Here is a 17,199-nt window from a genome sequence, read left to right as displayed (position 1 = left end):
TCTTTACTTATATACTTATTTAACTTTTCAGATACAAGTATATTCCCCTTAATCAAAACATTTAGTGCGTGTCCTGCTTGTGAATCAACACATCTTTCAGAAAAATCATTCCGGAGATACAGTAGTATACCCCTTCTTTAAATAAAAAAATAAAATAAGAGAAAATGACATATTAAAACAATACAGGACCTAAAGTCATTCTTCTTTACAGATACTCTTGTGATATAAATCAAAAGCTGGATCAATAACCATTAACCTTATTAAAGATGACCGCAACTGTGACTTTACTATATCGGTGGCTTTGATGGTTTTATGCACAGCAGAGTTCAATCTCAGTAAGAATCTCACCAATTCTCGTTTTCGTTCTTTGTCCTTTTTTCTCTGTGCTCGTTTGAGAGAAGTCAGCTTGAACAGCAGTAAGCTCGCAACCCTGTTCTTGCCCTACCTTGAACCAGCCTATTATTTTACATACACAAATACGCACACAAATATAAGTTTATACTTGTATAAATATTCACCAATATATATATATATATATATATATATATATATACATACATACATACATACATACATACATACATACATACATAAAAGCTAGTTTATCATAAATATGGAGAACGAAGGAGCTTATGTCGGACTCTTCGAATCTGTCTTTAACAGGTACATGTCAATCCGAGGCCGATTTTCTGATGGCAGGCAGACAGCCATTTCAGACAAGAAAGTGCCTGAAACACTTAATTTGGGTCATGACACACGCAATTATCCTTCTACTACTAGCCAATCCAACTTATCGAATATTCCACCAACTACCATCACGCAAACAGACTCCCCTGAATTTCAACCAGAAACTGTTTACATCAGTAGTGATGACGAAGACGACATGCCATTATTTCATGACGCGGTGCTTAACATTGACCCAGTTACTGAATTCCAGGGGAGTAGTATGATGAACCCCATATCACTCGATTCAGAAACAGAAGAAGAAGATGAAGATATAGACCCACGAACCGAGGAAGAACTTTTGGCGGAAAGACGACTAGTAGCAGAAAGATTCAATAAAAATTTAGTAATATTAAAAGAAGCTGGAATGGATGTCACGATATCCGATCCACATGAATATACATACACCTCCAGTAATCAATCTGAAACCGAGGTATCGGTACCATCGATACCTTCGCTTTCACTCTTATCATCACCCAACAACCAACTTTCCTCTACTAAAACTTCTTTCCAGACAGACGATAGCTCTTCTGATCTTATTATTGGTGGGATGTTCATGAACTTGGATAGTGATATTGAATGCATTAATATCGATGATGATGATGACGGTAATGCCGACAGCACTAGCATTGACGATGATGGTGATGAAGCTCTCCCAGCGAATAATGCTGATAGCCACAATGCCAATATAAATATTATGGAAGTTGAGAGCTCTATCGAAACCGAAGAAAATCAATCAAGCTCAGACGAATCAGGCGAATGGGAGTACGGTGAGCGTACCCCGGATCCAATTCCGATCAACACGGATAGCTCAAATATGGACTTTACATATCAATATGATTCGGATCTAACCCCAAATACAACTGAAGAACCGGATTGGAGCTATGTGAAATCACTTAATGATAATACCAAAGAATGGGTAACAGAAAAAATGAATAAAATGAAATGGGTGATCAAAAATATCTTGACTGGTTTACTGTGGGTATCTAGGTCAGACCATCCAGAGACATTTTGCCTTGTAGACCAAGGACTCGCTTTCCTCCCCGAACAAGTTCTTTTGAGATGCTTGAGATGATTAATGTTTATATAGAATCTCTTGGCCCTTTGGACAGCTCGACTTCACAAACTGGCACGCGTGCCGCCAGCAAGGCTACACGCTCCACCCGTCGCCAAACCACTCTCAAACCCGTATCCAGGCAATCGTCACTATCTTCTATTCAACGTGTCAAACCATATGTGCCCTATTACGCATGGTATAACTCTAATTGGGAGGACTGGGCACAGTTTGAGCATGGAGATATTATACATTGGCCATTTAGCGAATATGAGCGAGATATTGTTAGATCCATGATTGAACCTGGAGAACGATTCAGGCGGCGTCTTTCAACAGTTGACTGGGTAACAATGTCTGTAAACTTGCCAGGGCGAACAAGTGCAGATTGTCAGCGTTACTGGATTGATCATCAAGAAGAAATACATGGGTTTCATCCTCATCCTATTATGATTACCAGGAAAAAAGGTGCCTAAAGTTGTAAAAAGGAGAAGAAAAAACGTGTGTTAGTGTGTATAAAAAGATCAACTAACTCATCTTTTGTGTCTTTAGCTCGAGACCTTAAAAAACCGACATATCGCCTTTTGAAAGAACGTGAATTATCTACAACTTTTTTACCAGTACCTCTGGAAGTCGCTGGCTGGTGCAATCTGCAAACCAGTCGTACATTTGGAGATGGTAGTGGTGATGTATTCTCATTGGGAATACTCCAAAATCCACGGTCACATGTTCTTACAGTAGTGGCAGGATCTACATGTGATTCACAAGCTGAATACAATAGACCTGGTAATCTACGACTGTGGAGAGAATCTTCAGAAGAAGTTCAGCATTTACCGTGCCATAACACACCAATAACGCTTCCAGATCGTACAACACAAGGTTAAATTAAGCTAATATTTAAAAATATATAATACATATAATACATATAATACATACTAATAGTAAGTACTACTTTTAGATCTTTGGGCGAGCGTAAGCGATGTTAAGATATCCGTGGATCAGACTCTAATATTTTCGGCGGCTTTTGACAATCGTGCCATGGTGTGGTCTTCTGATACAGGCGCATTTCTTTCAAAACTAGGCAAGTCAATTTTTTTAAAAATAAAATGAAAATGAAAATCAAGCTCATATATCTGCGCGCGTACACTGATAGAATATCACACTCAAAGAATTAATCAAATTTCCGTCAAACGGGATATCAAAGAGAATGTTTTGGCTACAGGTTCAGAAGATGGTGATGCTGTCATTTGGTCAGTAGATAAGACAGGCACAAAAGGCACAGGTTCCTCGTGTATTTTGGATTATCCTAATCTTGTCAAGCCAAGTATTGAATGTCTTGAATTTGGTCACTTTGCATCTGATAATATTCTTTTTACTGGTGTGAGAAATGATCATCTTCTACTACCGGGTCTTGTAAGTTAATTACTATAAAGACTAGATAGTATTCTGACAAAGAATTTAGGTTCAAAGTTTCGATGTAAATACAGCCGATATTCTCGAGCTATATACATTTGGAGAAAGTTATAAAGGCGGTGCTATCAGTGCCCTAGCTATTTGTCCTGATGGTAAAAACTCGTGTGTGTCGGTGGCACTTTAATATTGGCTGAGCTGAGACAACGCTAGGTAAAAGCTTTGCAACAGGAAATTATGGTGCTGCAGAAGGAACACTAGGTGATGGCAATTTATACATACACGACTGTCGCATCACAACGCCTGTAATCGTTGCGCCTACCGCACACATAGATGTTAATGTGGTAGCATACAGGTAAGATTATTGTCTATACAAGTCACGGCCGACCAAAATCGATTCTTTTCGCTTTTTATCTAGCCCATGTTTAAACTATGTTGCATCTGGAAACGCTACAAATGAAATTGCCATTATTGACGTTAGATCCCCTGAAAAACCTCTTTATCGTCTCTCACACGGTATGTAAATTTTTTGAGATAATTATATCTTAATACCTGTTTTAGCACCAAGTACAAGATCACGTGGTGTCTATGAAGCAGATATTGGCATCTCGGGTGTACATTGGCTATCTAATGGCCGTACCCTCATAACAAGTGGTGGCGATGGAATGGTTAGTACACGTACATATACTAAAATACGAGCAATATATCTGCTAATGAAATTGGTGTGTGCATATTTAGGTTCGACTGTGGGATATCTTGGCCAATGGGACCCTTTTGAAAACATATCAAGCTAAAAACGACATTACCAGTTTGGCTGTCAATGAAGAGGCTATGGTTATTGTAGCTGGTGTTTCTGGATCTGGCGGGGTAGTTCATGTATGGGGCAGATGAAAACACCAAAAGTAAATATTAATAATAAATAACCAAAAAAAAATGGAAGTCATTTTACACTTGGAAACTTTACATCACTCACGGATATTTTTGGTCCATTTATTAGAGCTTGTATTTAAACTCGGTTATACTCCTGCTTGGGTAAATTTTTGCTACTTCTTTCCCATAGAGTAATTATATAAAATATAGCTACAGAGTTATCTACTAAAATACGTGTATGATCGAAAACATTTAAAAGAAATCATTAGGGAGCTAATTGCACGTACTTTTCTTTACTTATTTTTATGTTCCAAGTAAAGACATGTATATATTAATTTGTAACTATAAATCTACGATTCTTTGAATTATGTTTACGAGTTGTAATAAACCCATACGTGCAAGTAAAATGCAATATAAAAACATTATACTCTAAAGAATGTTTATTGTATGGCATATACACTTACTAGAAATGATTTTTGTATTTCAAAAGTAAGACAAAAAGCATGAAAAAACTCTGATATATTCAACAAGAAGTACAGTAAGATTAGAATATTTATTGTTTTCGCTATTATCATGATATTATTAAAACAAAACTGATATCGAGTATCTCTAATTTTAATTTTAATTACAACCTGCCATATGTTTCTCCTACTATAGTGTGTTCACTTAAGATTGAAATAAAGTATAATTAATATTTGGACGCTTTTTTAGAGAAATTGAAACAAACAAGATATTTTACAAGAAGCTTTCTTTTTGGGGATTCGATTGTTGATTGAAGTTAAAATAACTCTATCAAAATAAATGGGCACTTCAAGTTCACCACATACAGCAGCTATGTTGTTGCAATTACCTTTGTAAGTATCGCTATCAAGAAAGAGGGTACTCTGTAGAGCTATAAAGATTGAAGTATGTAATTCTTCATTTTTATTTTTTGAAATTAGAAACATTGGGTGGACCATTAAAGTTCTTGAGATTTTGAAACACACTATTATTTTCTAATAATACGATCTCCGTATAAATATATTTTATATGGGTTTCCCCAATTCCTCTATTAAAAATAAATTCAAAAATGTCTTTGTCTCGATTTGCAAGAGAAAGAATAAAGTAGTCTAAAAAAGTAGATGATATAAAAATCTAAAGCTCTATAAATTGTATTTATCAAAAGTAAAACTTAATAGGTTAGAATCTGACACTTTCTATAGTGATAGTCATTTTTCTTATCTCAACTTGACTCCCTAGTCACAAAGTGACTTGTGGCTTTTTTATAGGAAAAAAAGTTCAATCCCGAAAATATACTCCTTTTTTTAATTCTTTTTCTTTTATATATATATTTATTAACATCCTTAATATCATTCCGGAGAACTACCCATCATTTTACCTAACGTCAAAGACAACAAAAATCATAAAAAGCAAAGGTACCAAGAAGTCAAGCGAGCCAATTTTCTTTTTAAAAAATAAAATAAAAAAGGTAAAAGTAAGTTCATTTAAACGAAAAACGATAATACAGCTGGAGAAGCCGGGGTTCGAACCCGGGGCCTTTCGCATGCGAAGCGAATATGATACCACTACATCACATCCCCAACTACTTCTTTGAAATTGAGTACTAACAAATTTATAAGCTTTACATAAAATCGCAAGATGTCCGGCAGTCCGGCACGATAAGTTTACCGAACCAATGTAAATTCCGGTAAAAAATATTTCAACCGCCGACAGCGGTCGATGTCTTCAATGTCTTCTTTGTCAGGGCAATTCTTTTATTTTAATGTTTATACTTGATATAACTATCTTCTAACAACTTTGACTTAATAAGTATTCTAATATACCTTATTTATTTAATTTATTTATAAACTTTTTTTACTATATATTTTATTAGAAGAAGAATCATATTTATAAGTTAGTTATATTTTTTAAAAAAAATTAGTTTTATGTTATTTATTTTTAATTTTATTCAATAAACTGGAATTTTCTTCGTCTTATTTTTCTACTAACAAGTTGCTTTTTAATATTAAGATATTTGGAATTGATTTTAGTGTCAGTATCTCAATAGTAATAAAAAATTAAATACTGTGAAGTTATTTCCATATTAAATATTTTTAATTTTAAACGTTGATCTATACAATTGTTCTTTATTTGGTGTGGACAGACTAAAAGTTCAAAAAAGGGCAAAAAAAGAGCAAAACTTTAAGTCATATCATTGGGCTAGAGTTTTAATTAACTTTACCCCTTTTTTGCCCTTTTTTTTGGAGGTTCAAAAAAAGGGCAAAAAAAGGGCAAAAAAAAGGGCAAAATTTTTAATCGACTCTAATTAGCTAGTTTTCTTCCATTGCCACTAAGATTGAGAAGAGAAGAATTTTTTTATGGAGAAGATATCCCATATGATGAGAGGTCTAGAAAAACTTGCAATAAAAGGTTCTCACTTAATGACAGAGACGGGATTATGCACAATTTTATCTAATATGTATTTTGAACTAATTCTGAACTTTTTTTTAAAAAAAATGGTGTGGACAGTCATAAATTAGTCTGATTGACTAAGTTCTGGATGAAGTTGTTTTACCCTTTTTTTGCACTTTTTTTGAACTTTTAGTCTGTCCACACCAATTGTTTTGGAAAAATAGATCAACTTCCTTTTAAATACTTAACAAATTATAGCTACCATTCTCGCATATTCTTATCTTTCAGCTATTCAAATACTTATTATTATTTGACACTATTTCTATAATAAACAGCAGAAAAAAAAACATGTAAGAAATATATGCTCATACTTGTTCATATTAAAACCCAATACACTATGCGAGACTTTTTCTAATACCTTATATTTAATTTCATTAATTTTGTTTTAGTTTGTAATTAATCTCTCACTTTTTGTTCAGTATGTGTTGCATCACTTTTATTGCTTTATTAATATATATCTACCCTGATCTACTATAACAAAATATATATTGGGCCGTACTTAGATTTTCTTTTCTTATTTTTTAGAGATCTACCATCGCTTCACTTTTTATGAGACTAATACTATTTTCTTCTCTCAAATACCATTGGTTTTTGAAGATATTATTTCACTGTCTCAGACAATAAAATTTGGGTTCACACAATATACTATAGTATTTAATACCAATAACTGTTTAACACCAACTCTACCTTCTATCTGCAAAGTTTGAAATAATAGCATGACTTATTTTATCAAAGCTTGTTCCTCAGAACCCATAAGTTTTTCCTATTATAGTGCATACTCACTTATGAGATTCTGTCTTTACCGGTTTATATTAACTTTTATTTCTATCGCACTCTCATTTGGCCGATTACACACCGGGTTTTGTTTTGGCTATTTAATGCAATTTTGCTTTAAAGAAAAGTATAAAGTATATCAAATCAGCAGTGTACTTAGAAAATCAAAAAGAAAGGAATTAGTTAAATCAATTTTTTCTGCTCTTTCATTGACAAGATACACACAATACATTTCTAATTAATTTTTCTCATAGACAAGAATAGTCTGATATGTATTATATATTTTTATTACTCATACAACCAATAATGCTATTATTCTTCTGGACTATACAAGAAAGAAAATCGAATATAAATTTCTGATAGCTTTAGAGAAATCATAAATAAAATAAACTTTAGTGTCCAGTTTAAGTGTTTAGTTGATCAGACAGCTTTATGGGCCTTTAGATTTAGCGGAATTAATAAATTTAATGAAAATCTGCTCTTGATATAACCCTTTCTTAATAGAGTTTTTTTCAGCATAATAATATTATAGAATTTCAAGCTAAACATATTTTATTACAGCCACTACACTTGACTACTTGACTATTAAATAGTCTATAACCTAACTAGACTCTACATCGATGAATAAGTTATAGGAATGGGACAAAGAAGACATTTATACTCTTCCATAAGGAGATGTTAACACTGAGATTAAAATGAAGTTATGGCGTTATCTGACAGCGTTCCTAATGGTCAGCTTTAACCATCTCGCGATTTATCAGGTTCACATATTGTCCTTATTTAATTCTGTTAAAGAGTGACATGCATATTGGCAGTAAACTAAGCACAGTGTAGGTGTATGTATACATGTAGAGTATATAATATTTGTATTATATTGAGGGAAGGAGAAGCTAAACCTGAAATTGTATAGATGCATTACATGCGGTGTTACAAACGCGATCGATGAGAAAAAAATTAAAAATAAAGTAAAGATGGCAATTAGGTTTAAGTGCTTTGATCAAAGTGCCCGCCTTTCCTTTTTCCACTAAAAAAAACTTCTTTCTTTGCTAATAAAATTTAAAATGCTTGGTACGCTATTTTCACGATTTTATCAAATTAAATGTCTTTATTCACTATCAGCTATAGCACTTGCCCACGAAAGAGCTGTCGCCATTCAGGCCGTTCTCCAAGCTAGCAAAGTCTGCCAGTCGGTGTTCCAGCATCTTGTTGCGAATGAGACGCTGACTAAGAATGACAAGTCTCCAGTTACAGGTGAGTGATCTCACCACAATAAAAAAACTGTACTAAGCTTATAATCGCACAGTTGCCGATTTCTCTGCACAGGCCATTGTCAACACATATCTCGAAAAGGCCTTTCCCAACGACGCTATTATTGGCGAAGAAGACTCCCAAGACCTACGCGGCGATACAGGAAAAGTTCTTAGAGAAAAGGTCCACTCTTTAACAAACGGTGTTCTGAGTGCTAGCCAGCAATTGAGTGAAGACCAGGTATATAAATCAATAGGAAGCAAGAATAAGGTCTATTTATTTAAAACTTCTGTGGGTGCATGCGTGTATTTTTAGATCCTGAAGGCCATTGACCGTGGAAATTATGCCGGTGGTGCTACTGGACGTAAGGCAGAGAGAAAGGAAAAATCAATTATTTCTTGTGTCGGCATAGATGATTTATCAATATTCTTTTTATCCAATATCAAGGTCACTGGGCTTTGGATCCTATTGATGGTACAAAAGGCTTTTTGCGCGGTGGGCAATATGCCGTATGTTTGGCTTTGATAATCGATGGTGTTGTTGAGCTTGGTGTAATGGGAACTCCTAACCTTCCTATCGATGCCTCAAAGCCTGATGGTGAACGCGGCTCTTTGTTCGTTGCCGTTCGTGGTCAAGGAGCTTTCCAGGTAAAGAAAAAATGAAGAGAGAAATAATAAAACAATATGCCAAACAACTGGTGTGCGGACAACAGAGATGTATATATTGACATTATACATTTATTTGGTTACAGCGTCCTTTCTCGAGCGAGAAAGAAGTACCTATCCACTTTGCTGATGTTTCTTCCACTAAAGATGCTACATTTTGCGAATCTGTTGAGGCTGGACACTCTTCTCACAGCGATGCTGCTCAAATCGCAAGCGAATTAGAAATTACTCGCCCTGCCGTGCGCATGGACAGTCAGGCTAAATATTGCTCGATTTCCCGTGGTGATGCTGATATATACCTTCGCTTACCCGTCAGCGACACATACGTAGAGAAGATCTGGGTATGTGTATGCTTTATTGTATATATGTGGTATTAAACTTGGATTCATATTATTCATATAGGATCATGCTTCTGGAAATGTGTTGGTAACTGAGGCTGGTGGAAAAGTGACTGATATTCATGGTAACCTCTTGGATTTCTCTATCGGACGTACATTGGCCAAAAACAAGGGCGTTATTGCTTCAAGTTCCCGTCTTCACGACAGTGTACTCAAGGCTGTCCAGAAAGTCCTTAAGCTTTAATAAAATAGAGTAAAAAGAAGACCGTGTAACCCACCTCTCCATGTCAAAAAAAAGTTGAAGTCCGGGGTATGCCAAGCCACATTGATTAAGACCCTTTTCTTCTATTAGTCTAAAGCAAGTAGAAAAAAAGTGAAAAAAGTCTCAGTAGCGGATTAAATTTTACTTTGTACTTTTCTTCTTCCACCCCCCCTACTCTCAAATATATTTTAAAGGAAATTCAAAGGAAGAAGAAACGCTTCCTTCTATTTCCCGGTCTTTTGCTGTTTCTTTTTTGTATAGACTTCTTAATACCAATTTAAAAAAAGCAGTTTGGGCTGTTGTTTCATGAAATATTGCATTTCGCTTGGACGCCATGAACCAACATTCCGACCAACCTCGCCATCCCTACTATGACGAGAAAGTGGCCGAACGAGAGAATCGTGTAAAAAACTTGTTTGATTCTCTTGATACCAATAACACTGGATATCTTGATGCAGATGCGATCATAAGAGGTTTCCTCAAATTGACGCATCTGCCAACCCATACATCCTATGCTACAGATCTACTAGCCAAGTGCAATACTTCGAGAGACGGACTGATTGATTATGAGGAATTTAGGGCCTACGTTCTTGAAAAAGAGCGTGAACTTTGGGCTCTGTTTTCAGAAATCAACAAATCCAACGACCATCGTTTACGCGCAGGTGACTTGAAAAGCGCATTAAAAGCAGCCGGTGTTTGTGTAACCGAAGACGATATCGAACAGTTTATTCAAGCGATTGACACCGGTATGTTTTGACTATTAAGAGTAATGGTTCCTATTTGACAGCCAGTAGATAAACGCACACATGATCTTGCATATATTTCTATTATAACCAAGGAACACGTTTATTCACCATTACACAAATGCTATATGTAGAGGGCAACGGCTACATCGATTTCCAAGACTGGCGAGATTTTCTGCTGGTGAACCCACGCAAAGAGAAGAATAACCTTGGACGATAAAAACTAACGCTTGTCCAATCCCCCCAGCTGCTACCACAGGACACAACGATTATCGAGATTTATAAATATTACCAGACCTCGACCCAACTCACGCCTGATGCCGAAGTCGTCTTTCCCCACACGGATGAAGCGGTTGGAAATGCATACAAATATCTTGCTGCTGGTGGAATTGCCGGTGCGGTATCAAGGACATGCACTGCCCCGCTCGATCGTCTCAAAGTATACCTTATCACACAAACCTCCTATCAGGCACAAGCAAAAGCTCCAATGTCTATCACAGCAGCTCTGAAACACATATACAGCCAAGGTGGTTTGAGAGCATTTTTTGTTGGAAATGGTCTCAATGTGGTCAAGATTGTACCAGAATCTGCAATCAAATTCTATGTATTTGAGACAGCCAAGTCAATAATGGCAGAATTAACCAATTCGGAAGATAAGAACGGAATCCCAGTGAGTGCTCGATTTATTGCGGGTGGTATGGCTGGTCTATGTTCGCAGTTCTGTATTTATCCTGTCGAGACCTTAAAAACTCGTATAATGGCTAACCACGGCGGATCACCTGTCGCAATTCCTAATCCTCACATGCCTTGTACATCCGGTAAACCTCAATCATACATCTTCTTGACGGCCAAGGAAATGTACAAAACAAAGGGTATACGCGCATTCTGGCCAGGACTTACACTTGGTAATAATAGAAAAGTCGTATAATTGTGTGGATTTTCAACTTTATTGATATTTTCTTTTATTGTATCCAACAGGTCTTTTAGGTGTTTTCCCTTACCAAGCTTTGGATATGGGTAAAGGCTAACATATATTGTACTACAAATCAAACTGCTCATTAAAATACTAATTTTCAAGGTATATACGAGACGCTGAAGGTAACTTATCTCCAACATATGAATAAACAAGCAGCAGAACATCGACAAACAGGGGAGGCACCTCAACCAAACGTGCTTGTGTTGTGGACATGTGGAATGGTTAGCGGTTCTATCGGTGCCACAAGTGTATATCCGCTTAATATGATACGCACAAGATTGCAAGCTCAAGGAACAGCTGGTCACCCCCATCGGTATAATTCAGCATTTGATGCGGTGAAAAAAACATTCCAGGCCGATGGAATCAAGGGATTTTACAAAGGCCTTGGGCCTACTCTGTTCAAGGTATACACTGCATATTATACATATATATTAAAATTTGAGTACAATTTGTTTACTGGTATGATATGTTTCTAGGTCGTTCCATCGGTTAGTATTAGTTACGCTGTTTATGAATTCAGTAAACGTTCTCTGGGAATCTCTTAAACGCTTTATCCTACTTTATGGCAAAACACAATGAAGAGGAGTGAGTCTTCAGTAAATTTATTATATTAGCTGGTTAGACTCTATTAAGATTCAATTCAACTTTGTGATATTACCTAGATTCCAATTTCTTCTCTATTATCAGTATAAATTTAGACCTATTGTACATACTGTATTTTCAAACTCTGCTTTAGAAACATTGTCTTGTAAGCCATGACTTATTTGCTGACAAAAGCGGGGATTGTATTTGGTAATATCCAAAAATTGAGATTTATAAGATCTGTCATGGATTACAAACATTGCGCCCTGAGTTTAAATTAGAATCCTATATATACTCCCTGAGGTTGGTCGTCGTTTTTGAGTATCCACATTTTACAATCAACTTCTTTACAAACAAACATTACAATGACTGCCCGCATTGCCAGAAACGTTATCAAGTCTGTTCTCTCCCGCCCTCAAATGGATGGTGATGGTGCCAAAGGTAAATTACTTTTGCGGTAATATTTTCAGTTACTGACTATATTATCTGTTTCCCTTTACTAGTCTACCGCAGTATTGGTACTCCTGCCCTTCGCAACCTTGATCCCTTCCTCATGCTTGATGAGTTCGATGTCAGAGCCCCAGGAGGTTTTCCTGATCACCCTCACCGTGGCTTTGAAACTGTGACCTATATGCTCGACGGTGAATTCTTGCACGAAGACTTCAAGGGACACAAAGGTCACTTGAAAGGTGGCGATTTGCAGTGGATGACTGCTGGTCGTGGTATTCTTCACGCAGAAATTCCAGCCAATAAGAATCCTTCTCACGGTCTTCAATTGTGGGTCAACCTGGCCGCCAAGGACAAGATGATTGAACCTTCTTACCAAGAATTACCCAGCCATGACGTAGCTCAAGTATCCCCTGAAGAAGGTGTTGATATTCGTGTGATCGCCGGTGAATCTTATGGTGTCCACAGCCCCGTATTGACACGTACTCCTACCATGTACATCGATGTAAAGCTCAAGAAGGGCAAGGCTATTGAGCAGGTAATCCCTGACAACTTTACTGGATTCATCTACACTATTTCTGGTGAGGCCAAATTTGGTGGCAGCAACCATATTTCTGAGGCCCACCACACACTCGTACTCAGCAACAATGGCGGTACATTTGTTCCTGTGGAGTCTCTTTCTGATGACTGCCACTTTGTCATTATCGGAGGCAAGCCTATCGGGGAACCCATTGTTCAGCACGGTCCATTTGTGATGGTAATATATTGATATGATTAGGTAGACCCCAAATAGGATATACATTAACCACTTTATTTGATTTCTTTTAGAACACTACCAAAGAAATTTACCAGGCATTTGAAGATTACCAAAAAGGTCGCAATGGTTTTGAGGGTGCTAGTAAATGGCTTTCATCTATTGCCCACAAGTGGTCCCATTAATCTACACACCATTTATACCTTTTTGTATCATAGCCTCATTTATCATATATTGTTTCAAATTAAAATGAAAAATAAAATAAAAATTCAATAGAATATACACATCTATAAAAGACCAAGCGCTTTTTTTTGTAGTCTAATTTTATACTTTTCTTTCTTGACAGCATCTGTGTCTGCCCTTGGTCTAATAACCAAGGGTTTATATCGAGATGTTCGTATTTCCTTTCCTCCTCCAAGAACAACGGCCACTGCACTTTGCCGATCTTCTGCTTCATCTGATTGAATATAGTCTTCTAGACTAGAGATACTCATGTCTCGTTTTGTAATTGGCATCCCAGTCATGCTGCTCATGAAGGTTTGGTACATCAAACTGCGTGTCATTTGCTCCGACCATTGCTCCCGCATGTGTTTATATGTTTTTAATGGCGTGGGTATTGCACTAGATGCATTGTGATTGTCTGAAGCATAAATCCAATCAATATTTTCGAATTCACAATCATACAGTAGTAATGGGAGATCACTAGCCATAGGATAGTCCGGCCTTGCTTGAATAGTCTCGACATCCATGAGTTTCTTGACGATCTCGGGCGATTCTAATCCCTGGCCTACCAAGAACAAGATAGACATCATGCATCGGACCTGGTGCCATAGGAATGCAGTCCCTTTCAACTTGACCTCATAGAACTCAGTATTTAGCCCCACACCAGATGTATCTAGTCCAAGTACGGGTTGTATATCTAGTGATAGAATTGTTCGGTGGTAATTGGTAATGTTTTTGGAAGGATCCAGCTTACAAAAGTTGCGAAAATCGTGCGATCCTATAAAATGGTATGCCGTCTCTTTCATGCGCTCAATATTTAAAGTGTGCTTTGGGAAGAAATATTTGTACGTTCTGGAACGACAATCAAAGCGAGCATTAAAAGTGTCTGAGACAGGAGCCCAGGCTAGCACTCGGATATCATCTGGTAAAAGTCGATTGATTGTCTCGAGGTAAGGAATCTCCTTGCCATTGGCCATTGTGCTCCGTACATTTAATGAAATCACTTGTCCTAGTCCACTCACACCTCGATCAGTTCGTCCACATCGAGAAAATTGAGCTTTTTCAGGTGTGGGATGCATCAGACAAGCTGCTTTGAATGCTTTGAAGAGTTCGTCTTCCACAGTGGGAGTGGTAATGGGGTCATTCTGAGATGCAAATCCAAGGTAGTTCCAGCCAAGGTACGCGACCTTGAAGGCCACTCGTCTCTGTCCGTATTTATTCATGTCAAACGGACGCCCTGGTTTATTTTTTTGTTTATATGGGTAATGAGTATCTGGTAGGGGTTGTGTCATTTGACTCTCAAGAGCAAGTACTCGTTTGACAAGTTGATCTTTAGACATAGCATTGTAATGTGCAAATGCGCTACTTTTGGGGGGTTTTGTTGCATTGCATCCCCACAAGAGAGATCGCACCCAACTCATCAAGATATGAATATGAAGCCAGAATAGGAAATACAAAGAAGTTTATATAAAAAGCCACAGACTTTTTTTGTTGAATAAATGTCTCATAATTTAAAAAAAGGACTTTATTTAAGACAGACACATAGATTAATAGTTTTTTTACCAAACATGACTTATGAGATAAAGTATAAATAAATAAATTTGCTAAAAGATTGCCTGTTCAAATAAGCAACCTATTGTGTCGAGAGAATGTCTGTTTTTGGATATTGTTATTCCTTGTGACAGGTGCGTCAACAAGTTAAATCATTCCTTTAAACAGAATTAACAAGAAGCAACATATCAAAGAAAGACAATAAATCGACGCTTATGGAGAAATTTATGTGCGTCCTCAACTTGGTCAAAACCTTTGCTTTGATGGTTCCTAAAAAGGGAACTGTTGACTTGCTCACGCAGCATGTATTCTACAAAACTTTGTCCTTTAGTATTTCCTCATTGTTTCCACAGTAAGCTTTTTATTCCTTTTCTTTATCCATTCCTTTTCTTTACTTATAGACAGTTAACTAGGAAATGTATGACTACGAGAAAGAGACAGGCCCCCGCCAAAGGGGTGTTAACCCCAATAGTGCCAACCCGGCTAACATCAGACTTAAGCCATCCTGGAGTCACACCGATTCCCGCCCAATCTCTCCTTCTGGTGAAGCCTTAAAAAGCTATACTAAACGAGTACCAAGCCCCTCAAATCATTCTGAGCAAACCAATGTACGGCAGTCAAGGCCAACAGCAGCCACTTCTGGAAAATCAGTTGCAGCACTTCAGCAACACCATCAATGGCTCATGCAACAGCAGCAACAGCAACAGAGAGCCGAAGCTGGGCAAAATAGTCGCAAGTCAAATCCTCCAGGAGCCTTTGTGTCTTCGTTTCGCAATCAGTCCCCATCACCGGTTTCCTCTATTTCCAAGACAAGACTATCATTTGTGCCTCAAGAAAAAGGTCCCACAGAACATGAGGGAGGTTCCGAAGGAGAATATGACTCAATTGAGGAAACCCAAAGACAGACAAGAAAACCTAGCATTTCTAAGGCCCGTAGAGATGATAGGTCAGATGCTGGATCAACTTCTGCTTCTTCGACTTCCGGGCTGTCGACAATGCGTTCAGACCGTAGTTTACTAGTTGGACCTAATTTCACCCAAGGACCTACTAGTACCTCTACAAATGGACCTCAGGAATTCACGGTAAAACACAGTGAAAGATAAATTTTATAAAATCTCATCAATTATTTTCCTTTTCGATATTATTATATATAGGTTGCAAAAGAAGGATGGCTGTATAAGAAAAATAGTTTAATGGTAAAATCTTAATCTAGTTAAATTTTAACCGCATACTCATATACTGCTCATATTATCAGCAATGGAAACCTGTATATGTCGTAGCTAAGCATGGGAATGCTGTTAAGCCAGGGGGACTATATATTTACAAAGATGACAAGGTAGGGCTTAGAGGAAGAAGAGCATATTGCATATATTGAACTTTCTGTATTACACTATGTAGTTTTCCAACCATATTCAAACTTACGACATGAGCGAAGTAGTAGAAGTTCAGCCGCGTGCACAAGAATACAAGACCGGAATAAAATGGGAAATGCGTATCCTGGTAAAGAGGGAAGATGTGATCCTGGCTACAGACGATTTCCAGGCACGCAAGGACTGGGTTACATCGCTTACATCAATCATGGGGAAAGTGTCAATTGCTAGCCATAATCAACTTCAGACACGCACCATTTCAGCGGAGCATATGAACCGTGATCTTCAAGCAATCAACGACGAACTTGAAGCAGAGAATATCCAGCTTAGAGATCGATTGGCTAGAATAGAGGAGCAGCACGCAAAAAAAGAGCACACAATGGAAATCGAGCATCGGGAACGTGAGTCCGTACTAGCAACTGAGCTAGATCACATGCGACAGACACTCGATACGCGCTCAGAACTGATGGAGAACGAAATGACAAGCTGGAGAAACAAAGCAAACCATCTAGAGAGACAGATGGAAGACTGGCAAGCTAAAGAAGAAGAGTCAGAGAGACAATTGATGAAAAATGATGCGCTTGAGCAAGAAATTCTTAAATGGCGATTGAGAGTAGACGATCTCGAATATATTAAAAAACAAATGGAGTATAAAATAACCAATCAAGAAAAAGCTGATCGGACACCAGAGACGTATCATAAGATCGGGCGCAGAGAGGGACGATACAATTCAAATCAAAACGAAGATTGCCCAGATTCTGT

The 17,199-nt window shown here is 37.3% G+C and overlaps 5 protein-coding genes and 1 non-coding gene across 6 annotated transcripts; 4 read left to right on the top strand and 2 right to left on the bottom strand.

Moving 5' to 3' along the window:
• Nucleotides 1-613: 613 nt before the first annotated feature.
• Nucleotides 614-4,075, top strand: PHYBLDRAFT_166134 (Homeodomain-like DNA binding domain-containing transcription factor; the record flags this gene model as incomplete). Its single annotated transcript, XM_018435369.1, has 10 exons — nt 614-1,642; nt 1,714-2,242; nt 2,327-2,653; nt 2,733-2,859; nt 2,899-3,187; nt 3,237-3,339; nt 3,383-3,539; nt 3,603-3,700; nt 3,746-3,852; nt 3,923-4,075. The coding sequence occupies 10 exons, from the start codon at nt 614-616 to the stop codon at nt 4,073-4,075; spliced, it is 2,919 nt and encodes a 972-aa protein (XP_018294200.1).
• Nucleotides 4,076-5,562: 1,487 nt separating this feature from the next.
• Nucleotides 5,563-5,634, bottom strand: PHYBLDRAFT_t89. The gene has a single exon. It is a non-coding gene; the product is annotated as a tRNA-Ala (tRNA).
• Nucleotides 5,635-8,287: 2,653 nt separating this feature from the next.
• Nucleotides 8,288-9,987, top strand: PHYBLDRAFT_132203 (hypothetical protein). Its single transcript, XM_018429474.1, has 7 exons — nt 8,288-8,347; nt 8,405-8,530; nt 8,583-8,767; nt 8,843-8,891; nt 8,975-9,174; nt 9,279-9,533; nt 9,595-9,987. Exons 1-7 carry the CDS (start codon nt 8,341-8,343, stop codon nt 9,772-9,774), a joined length of 1,002 nt encoding a protein of 333 aa, XP_018294199.1. The 5' UTR covers nt 8,288-8,340; the 3' UTR covers nt 9,775-9,987.
• PHYBLDRAFT_132201 (hypothetical protein) lies at nt 9,976-12,267 on the top strand. Its single transcript, XM_018429473.1, has 6 exons — nt 9,976-10,538; nt 10,670-10,716; nt 10,783-11,440; nt 11,514-11,552; nt 11,614-11,915; nt 11,988-12,267. Exons 1-6 carry the CDS (start codon nt 10,127-10,129, stop codon nt 12,054-12,056), a joined length of 1,527 nt encoding a protein of 508 aa, XP_018294198.1. The 5' UTR covers nt 9,976-10,126; the 3' UTR covers nt 12,057-12,267.
• A 191-nt stretch (nt 12,268-12,458) lies between these two features.
• Nucleotides 12,459-13,479, top strand: PHYBLDRAFT_110373 (hypothetical protein; the record flags this gene model as incomplete). The annotated part of the gene is made up of 3 exons (XM_018428163.1): nt 12,459-12,534; nt 12,597-13,297; nt 13,369-13,479. 3 exons carry the CDS (start codon nt 12,459-12,461, stop codon nt 13,477-13,479), a joined length of 888 nt encoding a protein of 295 aa, XP_018294197.1.
• Nucleotides 13,480-13,947: 468 nt separating this feature from the next.
• On the bottom strand, nt 13,948-14,949 carry PHYBLDRAFT_89463 (hypothetical protein; the record flags this gene model as incomplete). The annotated part of the gene is made up of 1 exon (XM_018443716.1): nt 13,948-14,949. A coding segment is annotated over one exon (1,002 nt), but the record flags the coding sequence as incomplete, so codon positions are not given.
• Between the last annotated feature and the right edge of the window lie 2,250 nt (nt 14,950-17,199).

The sequence above is a fragment of the Phycomyces blakesleeanus genome, assembly GCF_001638985.1.
Source record: "Phycomyces blakesleeanus NRRL 1555(-) unplaced genomic scaffold PHYBLscaffold_6, whole genome shotgun sequence".
In the NCBI taxonomy this organism is placed as follows: Eukaryota; Fungi; Mucoromycota; class Mucoromycetes; order Mucorales; family Phycomycetaceae; genus Phycomyces; species Phycomyces blakesleeanus.
The sequence above is the reverse complement of the archived record's forward strand: the minus strand, read 5'-3'. Positions and strand labels throughout refer to the sequence as shown.